General features: G+C 31.9%; 1 protein-coding gene across 5 annotated transcripts in view; it reads right to left on the bottom strand.

The window, feature by feature from the left end:
* The window catches only part of LOC125070601 (high affinity cAMP-specific and IBMX-insensitive 3',5'-cyclic phosphodiesterase 8), a 204314-nt gene that overhangs the window by 64143 nt on the left and 124333 nt on the right, over positions 1 to 15838 (bottom strand). For 3 of the 5 annotated variants that reach the window (XM_047680537.1, XM_047680539.1, XM_047680538.1), the window contains one exon: positions 10875 to 10963. In XM_047680537.1, coding sequence (XP_047536493.1) covers positions 10875 to 10963 — 89 coding nt within the window. Of the gene's footprint in view, positions 1 to 8687; positions 9472 to 10874; positions 10964 to 15838 lie in introns of those variants that run through there. The other 2 variants (XM_047680535.1, XM_047680536.1) reach the window with 1 other exon arrangement.

Raw genomic sequence — 15838 nt, 5'->3', positions numbered from 1 at the left:
TAAATTTAAGACCGTATTTATTACTTTGGCTAAGGTGGACCCGCTATTATGAATAATATCCGGATAAAGTGATTAATTTATCACATTGTCTAGTGAATTTTGCTATTATATATAATTACCAGTCATTATGTATAATGGCTATTTAATCACTATGACTGTAACATGTACACATTTGTTAGTGTAGTTTTGTTATTTCAAACTACCAATACAGCCTAGATATTTTCTTCAACGCTAAGAACGAGATTTATTACAATCACAAATTAAGCAACTGGTGTTGCCCTGGATTAACATTAAAATGATAAATGTAATCTATAAGTCATGTCCACAAAACCATTTTGGTCGAAAAATATTTAATTTATAAAAATGATATATTTATTTAGTTACTACCATTTAAAAATATTAAGTTAAAATTTTGCTCACATTTTTGGTTATAGTGAAAACAGTTGAAAATACTTTTTTTTTAATTCAACCCTTTGACGGTCATAAATAGTGTTATATTGTCTATTTATTCTATATATATTCTATATTAATAAACATAATATTTATTCAATTTGAAATAGAAAATAGGAAATCATATGAAACGAATTCAGCGTATAAAATTTTTCTAAGAATATTTATATCACAATAGGCGAAAACATCCTTCGTAAAATGTAATAAGGAAGTACCATCGGAATTGCTTTTTTATTTCATACCGATGGGACGAAGAAAATTCACCTTTACATTGAATATTCAGTGTAATTCAGTACACGTGATTCAAGAGCGGGATTTTTCAGGTAAATCCAGTTCAAAGCTAAAATTAAGCATTGTATGTATATTACATTATAATTTAAAGGGTTGTGTTTAATGAAAAATATAAAAGAATAAAATTATCTGTAAAGAAAAAGTACGAAATTCTCCAAAAACTGGTTAATTAATTATATTTACAGAACATCTAAGGCTGATGTCATATTTAAATATTATTTTTGTTAATAAAACAAAAGTAGTGCTTATTTTTATAACGATAAAAATCTTTCAGCTTTGGATCAATATTGACAGTCGCACGTCACCCAACTTTAAATATATTTTTTCTTAAATCAGTAGCCGTGGCGCCGTTGGAAGTGAGTTTTACGGAAAAAAATTGACAGATATTTGTTTTGATTATTATCATAGTATAGTTAAATGAAGTCTACAATATTCTTCATAATAATTTGTGAAATATGGAAATAAAGAAAAAGGTATTAAATATAGTATTAGATAATAATTATTATTGCCTCCAAGGGTGACAGGATGGGCTGGTTCGTTTTTAGCCCAGAGCATCAAATGCTGCTAGCATTCTTATGTTATTTGTCTTAGGAACTTATTATTAGATATATGAATAATTTGGTTATTATAATACTAGGTAGCTAGATAAAGCAACGAATGATATCGCGCACCGAGAGGGTCATGTAAAGGACTCTAAAGTTTTTAATAGAAATCTGAAATTTTGCTAGCTTTAGACACGCGGTGAAGTGACGCCTTTTTGTTCCAGCTATCTTGTATAAAGTAACGTCGTACTCAAATTAGTCGCTGGAAATGTACTCTCATAAATGTTTACTTCAAAATGGTATAATACCTTTTTAGATTTCACGAATACGAATTACGTTCCTTTGTTTCATTATTATTTATCTCGGCTACTGTTAACGTAATGAATGATGTCTTATGACGTGTTGTCGCCATTTGCTGAAATGTTTATGTCAACAGCGCGTCAAGCCGCCGCATTGTTGTAATATCACTATAGTTAGTTGTAGTTTTGGGGAGAGCATAATTAGAAAACAACAATGTTAACACTCTTTCGATGCCATGAGTGAGTTAGCTAATGACGGGCGGATAGCAACTGTGGTATGTGTGGATGCAGCATAAAAAGTGTACCTATTTATAAAATTAAATATAGCCGTACCAGATATAATACAAAATTATCAAAAGTAAACTAATATAGAATGTTCATAATAATACATTTGCTAAATGTCTTAAACGTAGGAATAAAAAATATAGAAGATGATTTGCCTCCGCATTCGTTTGTTTTGTTAAACGGTTTAAATGAACCACATTATAAAGCTATTATATTCTAGAATATTCCAAGAACGAAATTAAACTATTCAATTTTGGAATGTTTTTGACGTAGCTATTTAATTTGTTCGTTTAAAATCTAGTATTAAATTTATTAAGCTGTACGAATATAAATTGCATTTTTATTCGGATGATTTTATTAACTATTATAATATTAATTTATTTTTTATACGCAAAAATTGCAAATTCAAAAGCCAACGCTGATGGGATTCCATTCTGAGTCGATCAAAAAGATCTTTAATGGGTTCAAAAAATACTTAAATTCAAATCCAATACACATGGAACTTGTCACTTTACTTAGGCTCTCAGTCCTCCGCCTTCCAAAAATACTTTTTTATTCCAATGTCAGATCAGTCAAAGCAAAGGTTTTTATGAAGGATTGAAATTCCACGCGTGTCATAATTTTTATTCAAGACTATTATGGTGTGTTCGCTATAAAACATAGTACTATAGGCAATATTTAACAAAGTATTCGTGACATTTAAGTCGCATTTTTATATTCATTTTATAAATTTTATTAACTGCCTCATTGGCCGGCGTAAAAAGTAAGTAATTTATAATGGTCCCATATTAAGCTAGCAAAAAGTTATTTGTTTCGATTAAAATACACAAGCAGCCAGAGCCGGATCTACCATATGACTTTTTGGGCTTCAGCCCACGGTCTCGCGGCTTTAAGGGAGCCCCAGCTAAGTCAAGTCAAAGTCAAAAATAGACGGTAATGCGAAAGAATGCATAATTTTTTTAAATTAAACAGATCGTATGGTTTGCAGCCCTGCGAGTCCTGCAATTAATCAAACCAATTCAATTAATTTAATTCAAGTCTACGTTCAGATATGTCTTAGGTGGGCCCCTAAGTAGTATTAGCCCAGGGACCCCAAACTTACGATCAGGCCCTGCATCAGCTCGAATTTGGTATCGTATAATCAGCCTTTCCTTGGAATGCATGTAGAGCCGTTGGTCCTGTGTCTTAACTTTCTCCGTCCATGTTGGATTACCCGTACCCTCAAATAATTGTCGAAGATGTTATTTTAGTATCACGTGTAATACAAAGAATCTATGTTTGGCATTATAATAATAGGCGAATGTGTAGAACAGACTTTAAAAAGCAAAGACTCAACGTATCGGGCAAAATATTGGAAATGAAGTGATCATTTATAAAGCATAATATATATAATAATTTATAAAGTAAGTAGGATGTTACGTCATAGCATTAATTTCATGAATTACGCATATCGATAATATATGTACCCTTTATGCAAATCCAAGATTTGAGTATTCAACCGATTATAACGAAATCCGATAAGACGTTAATGTGATTGAATATTTAACATTTATAACCTTATTAATAGTTTAATAAACCCATCCCTATAACATTTACATTATAATTTATGGTCTCTAGCATTTGAAGTACAAATAAAGAGAAAAACCGATATTTGACTCAAGAGAAACCATAGTAACATCAAATACAAGGAGAATCTCTAAATATAAATTCGACTCAGCTACGGCGCTGAAAATGTATTATTGATCAACAAATGCGCATTCAAATTAGTAGTCCATGTAGTATGTCCATGTAGTATATGTCGAGATTCGTAGTTTAATTTAATAGCCCTGAAAAGCCCAGGCCTTGAATTCCCATGTAGGGCCGATTTAAAAATTAATATGTTTTTAAGTCCAGAAATTATTATTAGTAGCACGAAATTGCCAATGATTACAGGAAGCAATGCCCTGAAGCCCACCGGGCCTCTCTGATTTACCATCGGATTTTAAGAGTCAATCAAAAGAGGGTGCACTTGGGTTTGCACAAATACTTGTGCACTAAAAATGTGCACTGCATTGGCAGTTGTCTATTTTCGAACTCAATCAGACGGACATCATCACTTCGGGTGCTGAGTTCTCTCATTGCAGCAGAACTTCACGCTTCATTCATTTGAAAGCAATACTCATTTTGATAAAGTATATATGTTAAACAATTTGAGCCAAGTCTCTTTAATTTATTTTTGTATATTATTATCCGTTGCGGCCGGTGTGCCACGATCATTTCTAGAAGAATACATTTGACGTACAACGTTAATTGATCGTTAATATAACGAAATATTAACGAAGGTGTCAACAACAGTTGCTGTGATATATGTTATTGTTTGCTAGTATACTGTTTTAATTCAATCGGATTACTTAGGAATAAATAAGAAAAAAGACTTTTGTATCTTATCAGACGACTCGGAGTTCAAATCAGGGCAAGTACCATTAATTTGTGCTTAATTTGTGTTTATAATTCATCCCGTGCACAGCGACGAAAGATAATATGGTGATGACATTTTAAACGAGTAACTAACTCGCATAGGAGCAACCTGTTGGAGTAAGCTTCAAAGTCCTTTTCTTTTCTTCTTCTCAAAAAAGAGAGCAGACTTTTGCCCAACAGTGGGTAATCTTTACGCTATGTATCATACGTATACCAGTTGTCAAGGCGATTGTTTTAATGATATAGTATGGTGAATAAAATATTATGTTCTGCGCCTTATAGTAGCGACTTACAACAAAGTGGATCCTATAAAAACCTTCTTTATGAAAAATACATATTAATACCAACTTTCATGATGATCAGTCAAACGGTAATCCATTTTAGGTATAAGTTATATGATAAATTGATAGATATATAATGAAAACTTTTTGAGAAACGTCTATTCTAAACCCGGATCACATATCATTCATTTCTCGTTGATTAGCTTGAGTATATCCGCTCGAGGCACTTTCATAGCGTAGAAAGGAAAAGATATTAAACCAAATATGATCAGATCAATATTGATTTTGCTTGACCTAATAAAGTACTTTTTGTACGTCAGCCATTTGATGTTATTTAATGTAGAGATCGGAATCCTTTGTTAATATTTCTTTTATATTATATATTGTGTCATTCTGGTATTTTTATGTGAAAATCCTCTTTTTTATTCGTTTTGCTGAACGCAGACCAGAAATATATTGGATAGTATTTAAGTTATCAATTTTATTTTCAGGTAGTTGGTGTTAGTGCTTTGTCCAAGAATGTTTCGGTACCATCTACTCCTATTTTACCATCATACATTTTTACATACATTAGCAGCCCGTAAATGTCCCACTGCTGGGATAAAGGCCTCCTCTCCCTTTGAGGAGAAGGTTTGGAGCATATTCCACCACGCTGTTCCAATGCGGGTTGGCGGAATACACATGTGGCTGAATTTCGTTGAAATTAGACACATGCAGGTTTCCTCACGATGTTTTCCTTCACCGCCGAGCACGAGATGAACTATAAACACAAATTAAGCACATGAAATTTCAGTGGTGCCTGCCTGGGTTTGAACCCGAAATCATCGGTTAAGATGCACGCGTTCTAACCACTGGGCCATCTCGGCTCTCGGATTTTACCATCAAACAGCAGTATTCAGTATTATTGTGTTCTGGTGTGAAGGTTAAGTGAGCCAGTTTAAGTACAGGCACAAGGGACATAACATCTTCTCTTCTCTCTCTCTTCGTTGAGAACGAAAGGTTTGTAGCGCATTGGCGATGTAAGAAATAGTTAATATTTCTTACAGCGCCATTGGCTATAGGTAGTGGTTACCACTTACCATCAGGTGGTTCATATGCTCGTCCGCCTACCGAATTAATAAAAAACATTCACTAATATTCTACCAACAAAGAGCAATACTTAGTATCGTGGTCTCAAAAATTGCAACGTATTGCCGATTCAAGAAAAAGCTTATCTTACGGGGCTAATGTCTATGAGCGGTGGTGGCCACTTAACATAACGTGGTATAAAAGAAAATCGACTGTGCCGTTTAAAGTATTGAAAATATTGAATTATCATTCGAATAGGTGACTATTTTCAAATAACAACAGCCGTTAGCGATGTCTTGGATAATTATCGCATTCCGTTGTAAACAATTTTAATCTTTATATCTTCGGAATAAATACCTTTATCGCATACGACACACGCGAAACAAGTCGAGTACTTGTACGTACTCGACATTACAATGCAAATGCTATCAGATAAGATCTCTATCTGGCCGTGTAGAATATTATTTCAATTTGGGTTACCTCAGGAATGTACTAATGGGTTCAGTTCTTGACAGTTGAGTGGATACACAATATCTAATGCACATTTCGGTTTTAGTAAGCTCTAGACGCGTATGCGTTTAGACATTAAGTTTCATAAGATAAAATGATGTTCGTAAATATAATAACAATTATGAATAAAGAAAAGTTATTGTATATATCACGACCGCGTGGAATGCTGGCAAGAATGCAGCAGCATTTCCCCGTTGAATCGTAATTCCGATCCTCTGGACAAAAAACGAACCAGCCCTCTTGTTACCAGTGGAGGCAATGTGGCGAGGTGTTGTACTTTTTTTAATTAATTATTTTGAAATATTATTAAAGGTATCAACAGCAAATGGAACAATATAATAATTTGGATAAATTGCTTAACTAAAAGGAATTAAAGCAATATCCTATTCCATACCATTTTCAGTTATTAAAAATATAAAAGTATAATTATCATAATCCATTAAAACAATTTATATGTATATTGGAATATAATATAGTTTTCATAATTTCAAATCGAATTCAAATGAAAGCAATCTGTTTCCACATATTAATGAAGTTAGCATTCATAATTAAATATAATATTATCTGTATAGAGCGTTCGCCCTAATTTTTATTTAGCACTTTTTATTTAGAAATATTTTATCAATGGTCGTATTATTAGAATGTAACCGACCTATTTGGTTCACAATTGGCATCTGAAAAATTACATACATATTCTGAATATTTAAATAAAAATAAATATTATGTAAGCAAAGTCTGCAACGAGTAGGCTCAATTAGTTTATATTATTCGTTAACAATAATACCTCTAATCAAATTCCAAGCGCAGTTCATAGCACAAAAGACAAGATCTCAGCTCACAGCGCATTCAAAACACATAGCCCTCTCGAATACCTTTAGCTTTATGGATACAGACAAAGTTTAAAGAGCCATCAGAGAGTAAATACCTATCGAAAGTATATGTAGACATCGATTTTTCTTTTAATATACAAAATAAACTGTTAGAGAAATTTATCTCGCTTTATAAATCAAATGCTTTCTGAGGAGTTAGAGATTTGATATAGGAACAAATAAATCGTTAAAGATAATGAAAAAATCGCAAGTAGAAGGAAATTTAGAAGCAAATAAATTTCAATTTATCTGACTGCCAGCGAGAATAGAAAAAAAGGACTAACAGAAATGCCATCGAGTAGCGAACACACATAAACAATGAATTACGACATTATGTACTTCGAACACCTTCTGTTAGTGTTAGTGTAACGGTGATTTAAAGTCAAACTTGAAGTTGTGTGTTATCTGTATAAGTTCTCTTTGTATCTCATATATCACCGGTTCTCGTAGAGTATTCTTGATGGCATTTCGCATTACTCTGTTCTGTTATAGTGTTTGGGTTTTACTTATACAATTCGAATCACGTAGGTCTCGCTGCGTGGTACGGCGCCGCCATAATGCCACATTTGATATTTTAATTGACATGTTCCCAAACAATATAATTAGTGGTTAAACTAATTGTGTGAATGAAATGATATGTTTTATTTGACATTTTGTTTAGTATTAAATGTAATGATGGTAATACAATTATTTTATATATCTAGAGGATTTTAAATATATACACGAATATGAGCATATATAGCAGCTGCCTGTCTCAAATACAAACAAAGAAATCCCCTCCATTATAGTAGAAATTTCCAAAAAATATTTCATTGTAGTTACTGAATTCGGTCGAATTGACAGTGCGTCGATCCGTCAGTTAGGATAAATTATTTTATAAATATTGATAATATTAATAATTTAAACGAAAGGTTTTTGAAAATATGATAGAAAAACTGACATCAGGTTTATTTATTATACAAATCGTACGTACATTTCAAAAAAGGAAATATTCGAAATTATAAAAGTATACGCATAAATAAACGGGTTACTAAATTTTATTTCAGTGTTATTTAAGTACCAGGACGACATAAGTAGCGAGCTGTTCATGAATGTATTCGAGAACTTCCTGGCAGGCTTTGTTCGGAACGTATTGTTCGCCGGGGCCAGATATAAGTATCTGAAGTGCAAAGGCGAAATCGCTGATAGAATTGATTCTATGTGGAATAATACGAATTCATAACCATATTCACGTCTTGAAGACACAATAAGAATACAAATGTAAAGGTGAAAATTTCAGTCTTACAACTAGAAATCATTTAATGTACTATTTAGATAATGTGTTATTTATTACAACCTAAATTTAATATTACGAATTCGTCTTTAAATTATAAATTATTTTTATTTTTTATTAATTATAAATTTATGATGAAGTCATATTGTACTCTTTCCAGGTGTAATTTTGTCCAAAAACCTGTCCGTAATCGAGGTTAGACATAGTAACAAATGGACCTATTCTATTTTATTCATTGTCTATTGTGAATAGAACCAATTCAATTCACATTCCTATGAATTCATTCAAATTTTGATACATTTTCAAACTAAAAATTACTTAAAACACGAACGTTTAGTATTGTTTTTTTTTTAAATTCTTACCTCGTCTTCCTCCTCTACTTCGAATTCCCCGGTTTCTTCTACAATATTAGTTAATAACATACTTGGTCTCATCGATACTCTATGACGAATATTCGACCGTCTCTTTGTATCAAATACTTCTTCTTTCGGATCATCGTTTAAAGTAGCAAATTGTTCATAAAAATTGATAACCCCTGATAACTCACCGTCAATGTTAACAATTTCTTCAGGTTTTTTAACTATTGAATTTCTTTCATCGAGCTTTCTGTATCCTTCGTTTTCATTTGGATTTTCTCTTATAATATTCACTGAAGCCGTACCATTATACTCGAACTCTAAATCAAAGCCTCTTTCCTCGAATAGACTTTTAAATTTAGCCCAACAACCGATTTTTTTTTCTTTATCATCGTTTCTTATGCTTATATCATTTTCTTCTTTTATCTTTACCCTTTTAAAATCCATTTTTAATCCTTGAAACAATTAATTACTTCACTATTTTATCTTAGTTATTGTTTAATATCTTTGGGGATCGTTAGGAGCCATCATTAAGAATGATAAATTAAACCAATTAATATTAATCACGGAGCTCAATTGAGATTATTTGATAGGATAAAATAACAGTTCCTATTGATGGGTTTGATTGATAAGGCCACGTCACTATGAATATATATTAATTCACAAGCACCCTTTGCGTTGTGAGAAATTACACTTTTGTAATCATCACTTAGTTTTCGCACTAAACCATCTCCTTTGACTTTTCGATAAAGAACACCATATTTTAACGTTAAATCAAGTAATAGAACAACACGAGTACATCACACATCAAAATATAATAATACGTAACTATTTCTGAATACTGATTGTAATAAAACACGACGTTATTTGCGCACGCTACAATTATTCAACAGTTCCGTTGAAACTAAAACAATACTTGTAATAGCTGTCATATCGAATGCATAGATAATAATGATAACAAAACGTTAAGTTCTTATCAATCAATGTAAAAATGTTTTTTTGAAATTTAAATTTGATTGGTTCTTTTCATATACTAGATTATTTTGGGAGTGAGAAAAGGCTTCGAGTATCAAGATATCGTCTGGTCCACGTGATTTTATAATCGAATAACCGAATCAAAGATAACGAGACAAGATCTAATAATCGAAATTCAAGGAAAGCATCTGTATTTTAAAGATAATTTTGTAAAACACAAAATACTATAGTCATTAATTAAGGTTAAGGTAATTCGTACGTGTTTGGAAGTTTTGTAATAAATAAATGTTTGTTGGACAAAAAATTTACAAATTGTTTAGTCACTACTGTGAATTTATTAGAAAAAAATGCTTACTATTATAATCAAATTCTCGGTGTAGGTTTTCGCAGAAATTTTATTTATATTTTGTAAATAATTAATTGCTGATTAGAATTTGACAAGATATTGTATGATGTGTCATTTTAATAAGTGCCTAGTTGAAATTTAATTCTTTTACCTAGCGAGAATTAATTGCAGATTCATTATTAAATAGTCAATAGGATAAACTTGACTGGTCTGATGTATATGGTGAACAATTTTTACCTCCAATAATTGTAAATAAAAGAATATATCAATTGACAAATAAAAAACGTTTCTGCTAAGAAGCATTTCGTTAAACCAAGAAACTCTCAATTCAGGACTAATTGTTAAAGTTGATGCATTTTTGTCATATTTTATAGGATCTTGTTTAGAACTTAATAACATATTGATGATATTAAATTTGAGTGTGCAATTAAATATGTTTTGATATTTATTTAAAAACTTGCACATACCTTAAACACATATAACTTAAACGACTGTGAATTAGCTTTAAAGTGGTTGCGGTAAAAGTACATTCTGCAAAGTACAATGGAAGAGAGCGTCTCAATCGTCATTGGTGTAAGTGTCGTAACTATGGGCATTTGCCAAGCGCATCCAATAGTCGACGTTAGCATCTGAACTACCTTAGTCTGGTAGAGGTCAACCAGGAAAAGCATTCCCAAATATATATAGATTGCATCAGGCAGATGGCTAGCCGTTGTAGTCTGCCAAATTATTTTACAGTGTGTGAAGAACAGGTCGCTTAAACACACTGTATCCATCCCAAAATAAATAGGAAAGACGCTGAGTTTCAACACATCACTCATATATTATGACTGTATTACAGGTAATAGTGTAGAAACCTAAACTGTACTTACGGCGACGTCGACTAACGGCTCATCTTCAGGCGTGAGAGCCAGAGATGATCTTCTGCCAGCACGAGCACCTGGCGATCCGCTAGAACTGCCTGCAATTAGAAAAAAACAGTCATAATCCTGTAATACAATAATTTGTATACTGTACAATAGATTTTTAATAAAACTAATTGTAGATTAAATATAAGTCGGAAAGTTACGCCATGTTATCTGACCGTATATTGTAATTGAGGTCAAACTAAATAGTGTCTGTCAACATATTGTGTGTGTACGAACGTTGTTCAAACTATTTTGTAAATAATAATTTTCAATCATGTGAGGAGTAATTGTGACCTAAAATTTATTTTTTAGCTATCTCTCTGTCTGTTTGTTATCTCTATTTATATGCTTATGGTACCGGCAGAGTAGAATGGATCCAATGTTGACCCGTGGGTCTCTTAGATTAGGCTGAGGAAGTAGTTCTTAATCTATTAAGACCATTGTGTATTGAAGTCTTTTAATCCCCCATACATTGGTATAAACAATCGTTTAAAGTATGTCTGCCTGTCTGTCTGTCGGCCTTAAAGTCTGTCAAATTCCAATCAAATTAAATAGTGGCAAGCATAAAGATGAAGGCGAGGATTATATTTTTGTTGCTTTCATTATAAAAGTCATCAAAGCCAGCCCCGTCTAGGCGCCCCGGGCTGGACATGCATTCGGCGCCCTTTTATTTTACCAGGATCGGATTGGGAAGGTCAAAGACCGCCCTTAAAATACACGTAACGATATTTTTTTTGTACGAAGCGAGCGTAATTTCAGGATGATCGAGGACCGACTCTAACAATTTCCTTATGGTATTGTAGGACGGGAGGCAGGAGACTCCAGACCTCGGCGTCCCCCCAAATTTGGCGTCCCATCGCGCCCCTCCCTAACGCCGGCGCTGAATATAATTTAACAACAAAAACGACAATACGTTTATAGCACGCCTTTAATTCTGTTGTTTATTGTAAGTGACCTATTTTTGTAAGATCTTTAAAAATATTAATTAAATCGAGTAAAGTAATCTGTTTATATTAAATGCCATTCGAATACTCGTTTTAACATGAGGTATGTAGTGTTAGATAAGCGAGGTCATCAAGTGGCAGAACATTTCTACGTATTAACCAATCGATACTTGCAAAATAGTCATAATCGCTCACTATAATGTGATTTAAAATTTTACCATTAAATATGCAAAGAATTTATTCTTCCTTTCGAATGTTTAAAGTTTACTTTACGTTATAGGAGATTTATAATATTAACAATGTTTAAATTTCGTTTATAGGTACCTTTAGTAATACTTTTGTTAAATTTAAATTAATTTATTCTCAATATATATTTCGATTAGTGATGATAAAATAATGACCGTGCGCCCGTACGTACTTCATATCTTAATAGAATGTGTCATTTGTTCCACCATCCTTTGGCGAAGTCAAGCTGGTACTTATGCTCCAGAAGCGGGCCAGCGGTCGACCCTCAACCCATCGGGTTCCACTATGACCAATGACACTTAGGAAGCAAAAATACTTATCGCATATTGAACAATAAGATAATGCACGCATAAATGTATTTCCATTCAGTGTACAACATCCAGACTCAACAAAAAAAGGAAAAATCAAGTTCTGTTTTCTCTTATCCTTTGTTTTAACTTTATATCATTTGTACAATAAAATGGGTAATATTTTTTTTCATTCACATATTATGTAAAGTGTTTTATGTAATTATCAACTATATATGAAGTTTTTAAAAACAATTTTCATTCTTAGTTTGATCATTATAGACAATAGTTTGTTCAGTATGTATGTTGTCATGGCAACACTCGGTTTGACCTGATTACTCGGGGGAAATAAAACGGAGAATAAATAAATCGAATATCGGATCGTATGTGGATAATATTTTTGATGAAAGAAGAAAATATTTTAATAGTATTTTTTGTATTTTCTATAAAATATATATATTTTGAGGGTTCCGCACCCAAAGGGTTACCACCCTATTACTAAGACTCCACTGTCCGTCCGTCCGTACGTCTTTCTGTATCGACGTCTGTATCTGTAACCGTGATAGCTAGACATTTAAAATTTTCACTGATGATGTATGTCTGTTGGTGATATAACAGAAACGTACGGAACCCATCTAGTGCGAGTCTTACTCGCATTGGCCGGTTTTTTTAAACTTTTTATATAAATGATTAAGTAACATTTCTAATGAGGTAAGTTTCATCCTTACCTTGTACCACATATTTTGTTTCATGTGATAATATAATTAAGACATAATAAGATTTTTCACCCAAAATAAAGAAGAAAAACAAAAAGGTTTTAAGATGGCCGTATAATTTATACTGTTAATAAAACGCTGCACACTATGTATATTGTCATAGAATAATTCGTTTATGAAGGCAATCAGTGGATTTCCACTTTATTTATAAGCTTTTTACATCCATTATATTTAATTGAGTCGCCTGTATGTTATAAAATGTTGACTGAATTGCTTTCAAACGAAGTTTATAGAACACTCTGGATAGTAGAAACATTACCACGAAATGCCTTTTTCAATATGCTCCAAATTTATATAATGCATTTTGTATTTTTTATAAAATTTTAATATATTTTGAATAAATACGCTTTCAAAATAAAAAATAATAATAATATTTTAATTCGGTATTATTAAACAAATTACAAAATACACTTATAGGTTACAGTAAATCACTCCTTCTAAATCCTCATTCTCCTTCGTAAGTGTAAATTATTATTAGAGTGTTGATTAACCCCCCAGATTATCGTTGGTTAACGCTCATTGGTCGCCTTTTGCGTCATTGGCTGCCATCGACCAATGGCCATTCAGATAAATGTCAAATTAGTTAATCTTACTTTGATTAGCGTTTCAAATAAGGACGGTTAATTTATTAATTATTTAAACTTACATACATTTACATTTTACATAACCGTCAAACTATAAAAGAATAAAAACCTATATGTTATATAAATTCTATGATGTGAAAGTTTGTGTGTTTTGATGTTTGTTACTCAATTGTACATCAATAAGTTCATTAAACTCTTTTATTTATTCAGATTAAAAAAAAAAAATTGCATTCTATGAAATTAATCATTTGAATATTTCATAATCACGAGGTATGTTTCTAAAATAATTTACAATTTTCGTCAATTGTTATCCCGGGGTATAAAAATCTTTACATCCGACCCCAGGTATGAAATTACCTTCTTAAGATAGTTTATACTTTCAGAACGGACATAGTATAATTATATATTTTAGGTAAGTCTTATTATTTCCAAGTTGAAGCGAAAATTGACGCTTAGGTGCTTTCCAAGCGAATTCTTCCAAGGCCACCAAAACCAAACTTTGTAAGCTTTTAGAATTCCAAAGTCTCTACGGGATAGTCCGCTATAGAGTATTTAATACTCGCAATAATGTTTTGTATGCCTCACTGAAAAAAAATACTGCTAAGCCAATATAGATAAGACTCATACCAGAAGATGCAGGATGTTTTGAACAAGTAACAGAATAAAAACCATATGTATATTATCTTTTAGAAGTGACGACATATCACGACATGTCACGTTATAGGATGTGACAGTGCATTATTAAGGGTGATATATTCAAAAGATTTTTTTTAAATTTCGAAAACTATGACAGGTTTTGTTTTGATTTCATTTCATTGTTAACTGCAAGTCATTCATCAACATTTGGCGCCAAAATGATGAAACCTCTTTTAAATGAAACTTCATATCATATATCAAATACTGTACATTAGTTCAGTTTAAATGTTTAAGTTTTCATTTTTTTACTTATACGGCCAATAACACATTTTTCCGCACTCTAAAATTCATTATTTTTTAAATTGTAGCAATGTAGTAAATTGCAATCAAGAATCATCTTTATTTTTCTGCACATCTACGGCTGGAGCTCTTCAAAATGAGCCCATAACCGCTGAAACAAAAATTGGCTTACCTACGCTATTAACATATAAAATTTATTATTTTGATATAAAAATAATAATCAAAAAATTTTGTTAGATTTTATTTTATTCAAGTAAGTATTATTTATTAATCATTTTGAATGTGTATGTATGGGTAAGTTTGCTAAAAGGAATGCTTAAACGAGACAGCGAGAGTAATCATTTAATTGAAAAAAAAGACAAGACGACACAAATGAGAGAGAACTCCTGCGTTCTTTTGTCTTTCCAAATTTAAATGCGCCGTCTAAACACTCAATTAAAAAAAAATATCAAAAGAAAAAATTTGAAGAGCATTGATAACGACTCCACTTTCTTTTTAACACAAAATATATAATATAATCAAATAAGTATCAAATTAACGATATACTAAGTTAAAGGTTTTTTTTTGTTCATTAGGTAAATATATTTTGTTGTCGCCGCCATGTAGGCAAAATTGTAAGCGTCTTCTATTACGGCTGGATCTATGTTGTATTTATTTATTTTCTCTGTGTGGTGTACAATAAAGTAAGTATATTTTGGTTTACATTTAACACAAAATATATCAAATTAACCGACAAATTTTCCGGAATTAAAAACTGCCGTTATGACTTTCTAATTTCGATCAAACAATAAAGATGTTTAAAATGACGAGGGCAATGAGAAATACATATATACGTACTATACCTACATTTTATTACATCGAGTTGTGTATTAGGCTCAGATTGAACTAGCTGGCTATATAAAAGCTATGTTGATATATGTACAATTAGCTTGCTTAAGATTGTGTAATACTTATGAGTATTATGAATGATTACATTACCAGCCTGTAAATTTCCCACTGCTGGGCTTAATCCTCCTCTCCTTTTGAGGAGAAGGTCTTGGAGCATATTTCACCACGCTGCTCCAATGCGGGTTAGTGGAATACACGTGTGGCAGAATTTCGTTGAAATTAGACACATGCAGGTTTCCTCACGATGTTTTCCTTCACCACTATAAT

Source organism: Vanessa atalanta, chromosome 17 (genome assembly GCF_905147765.1).
Source record: "Vanessa atalanta chromosome 17, ilVanAtal1.2, whole genome shotgun sequence".
Taxonomy (NCBI): domain Eukaryota; kingdom Metazoa; phylum Arthropoda; class Insecta; order Lepidoptera; family Nymphalidae; genus Vanessa; species Vanessa atalanta.
The sequence above is the reverse complement of the archived record's forward strand: the minus strand, read 5'-3'. Positions and strand labels throughout refer to the sequence as shown.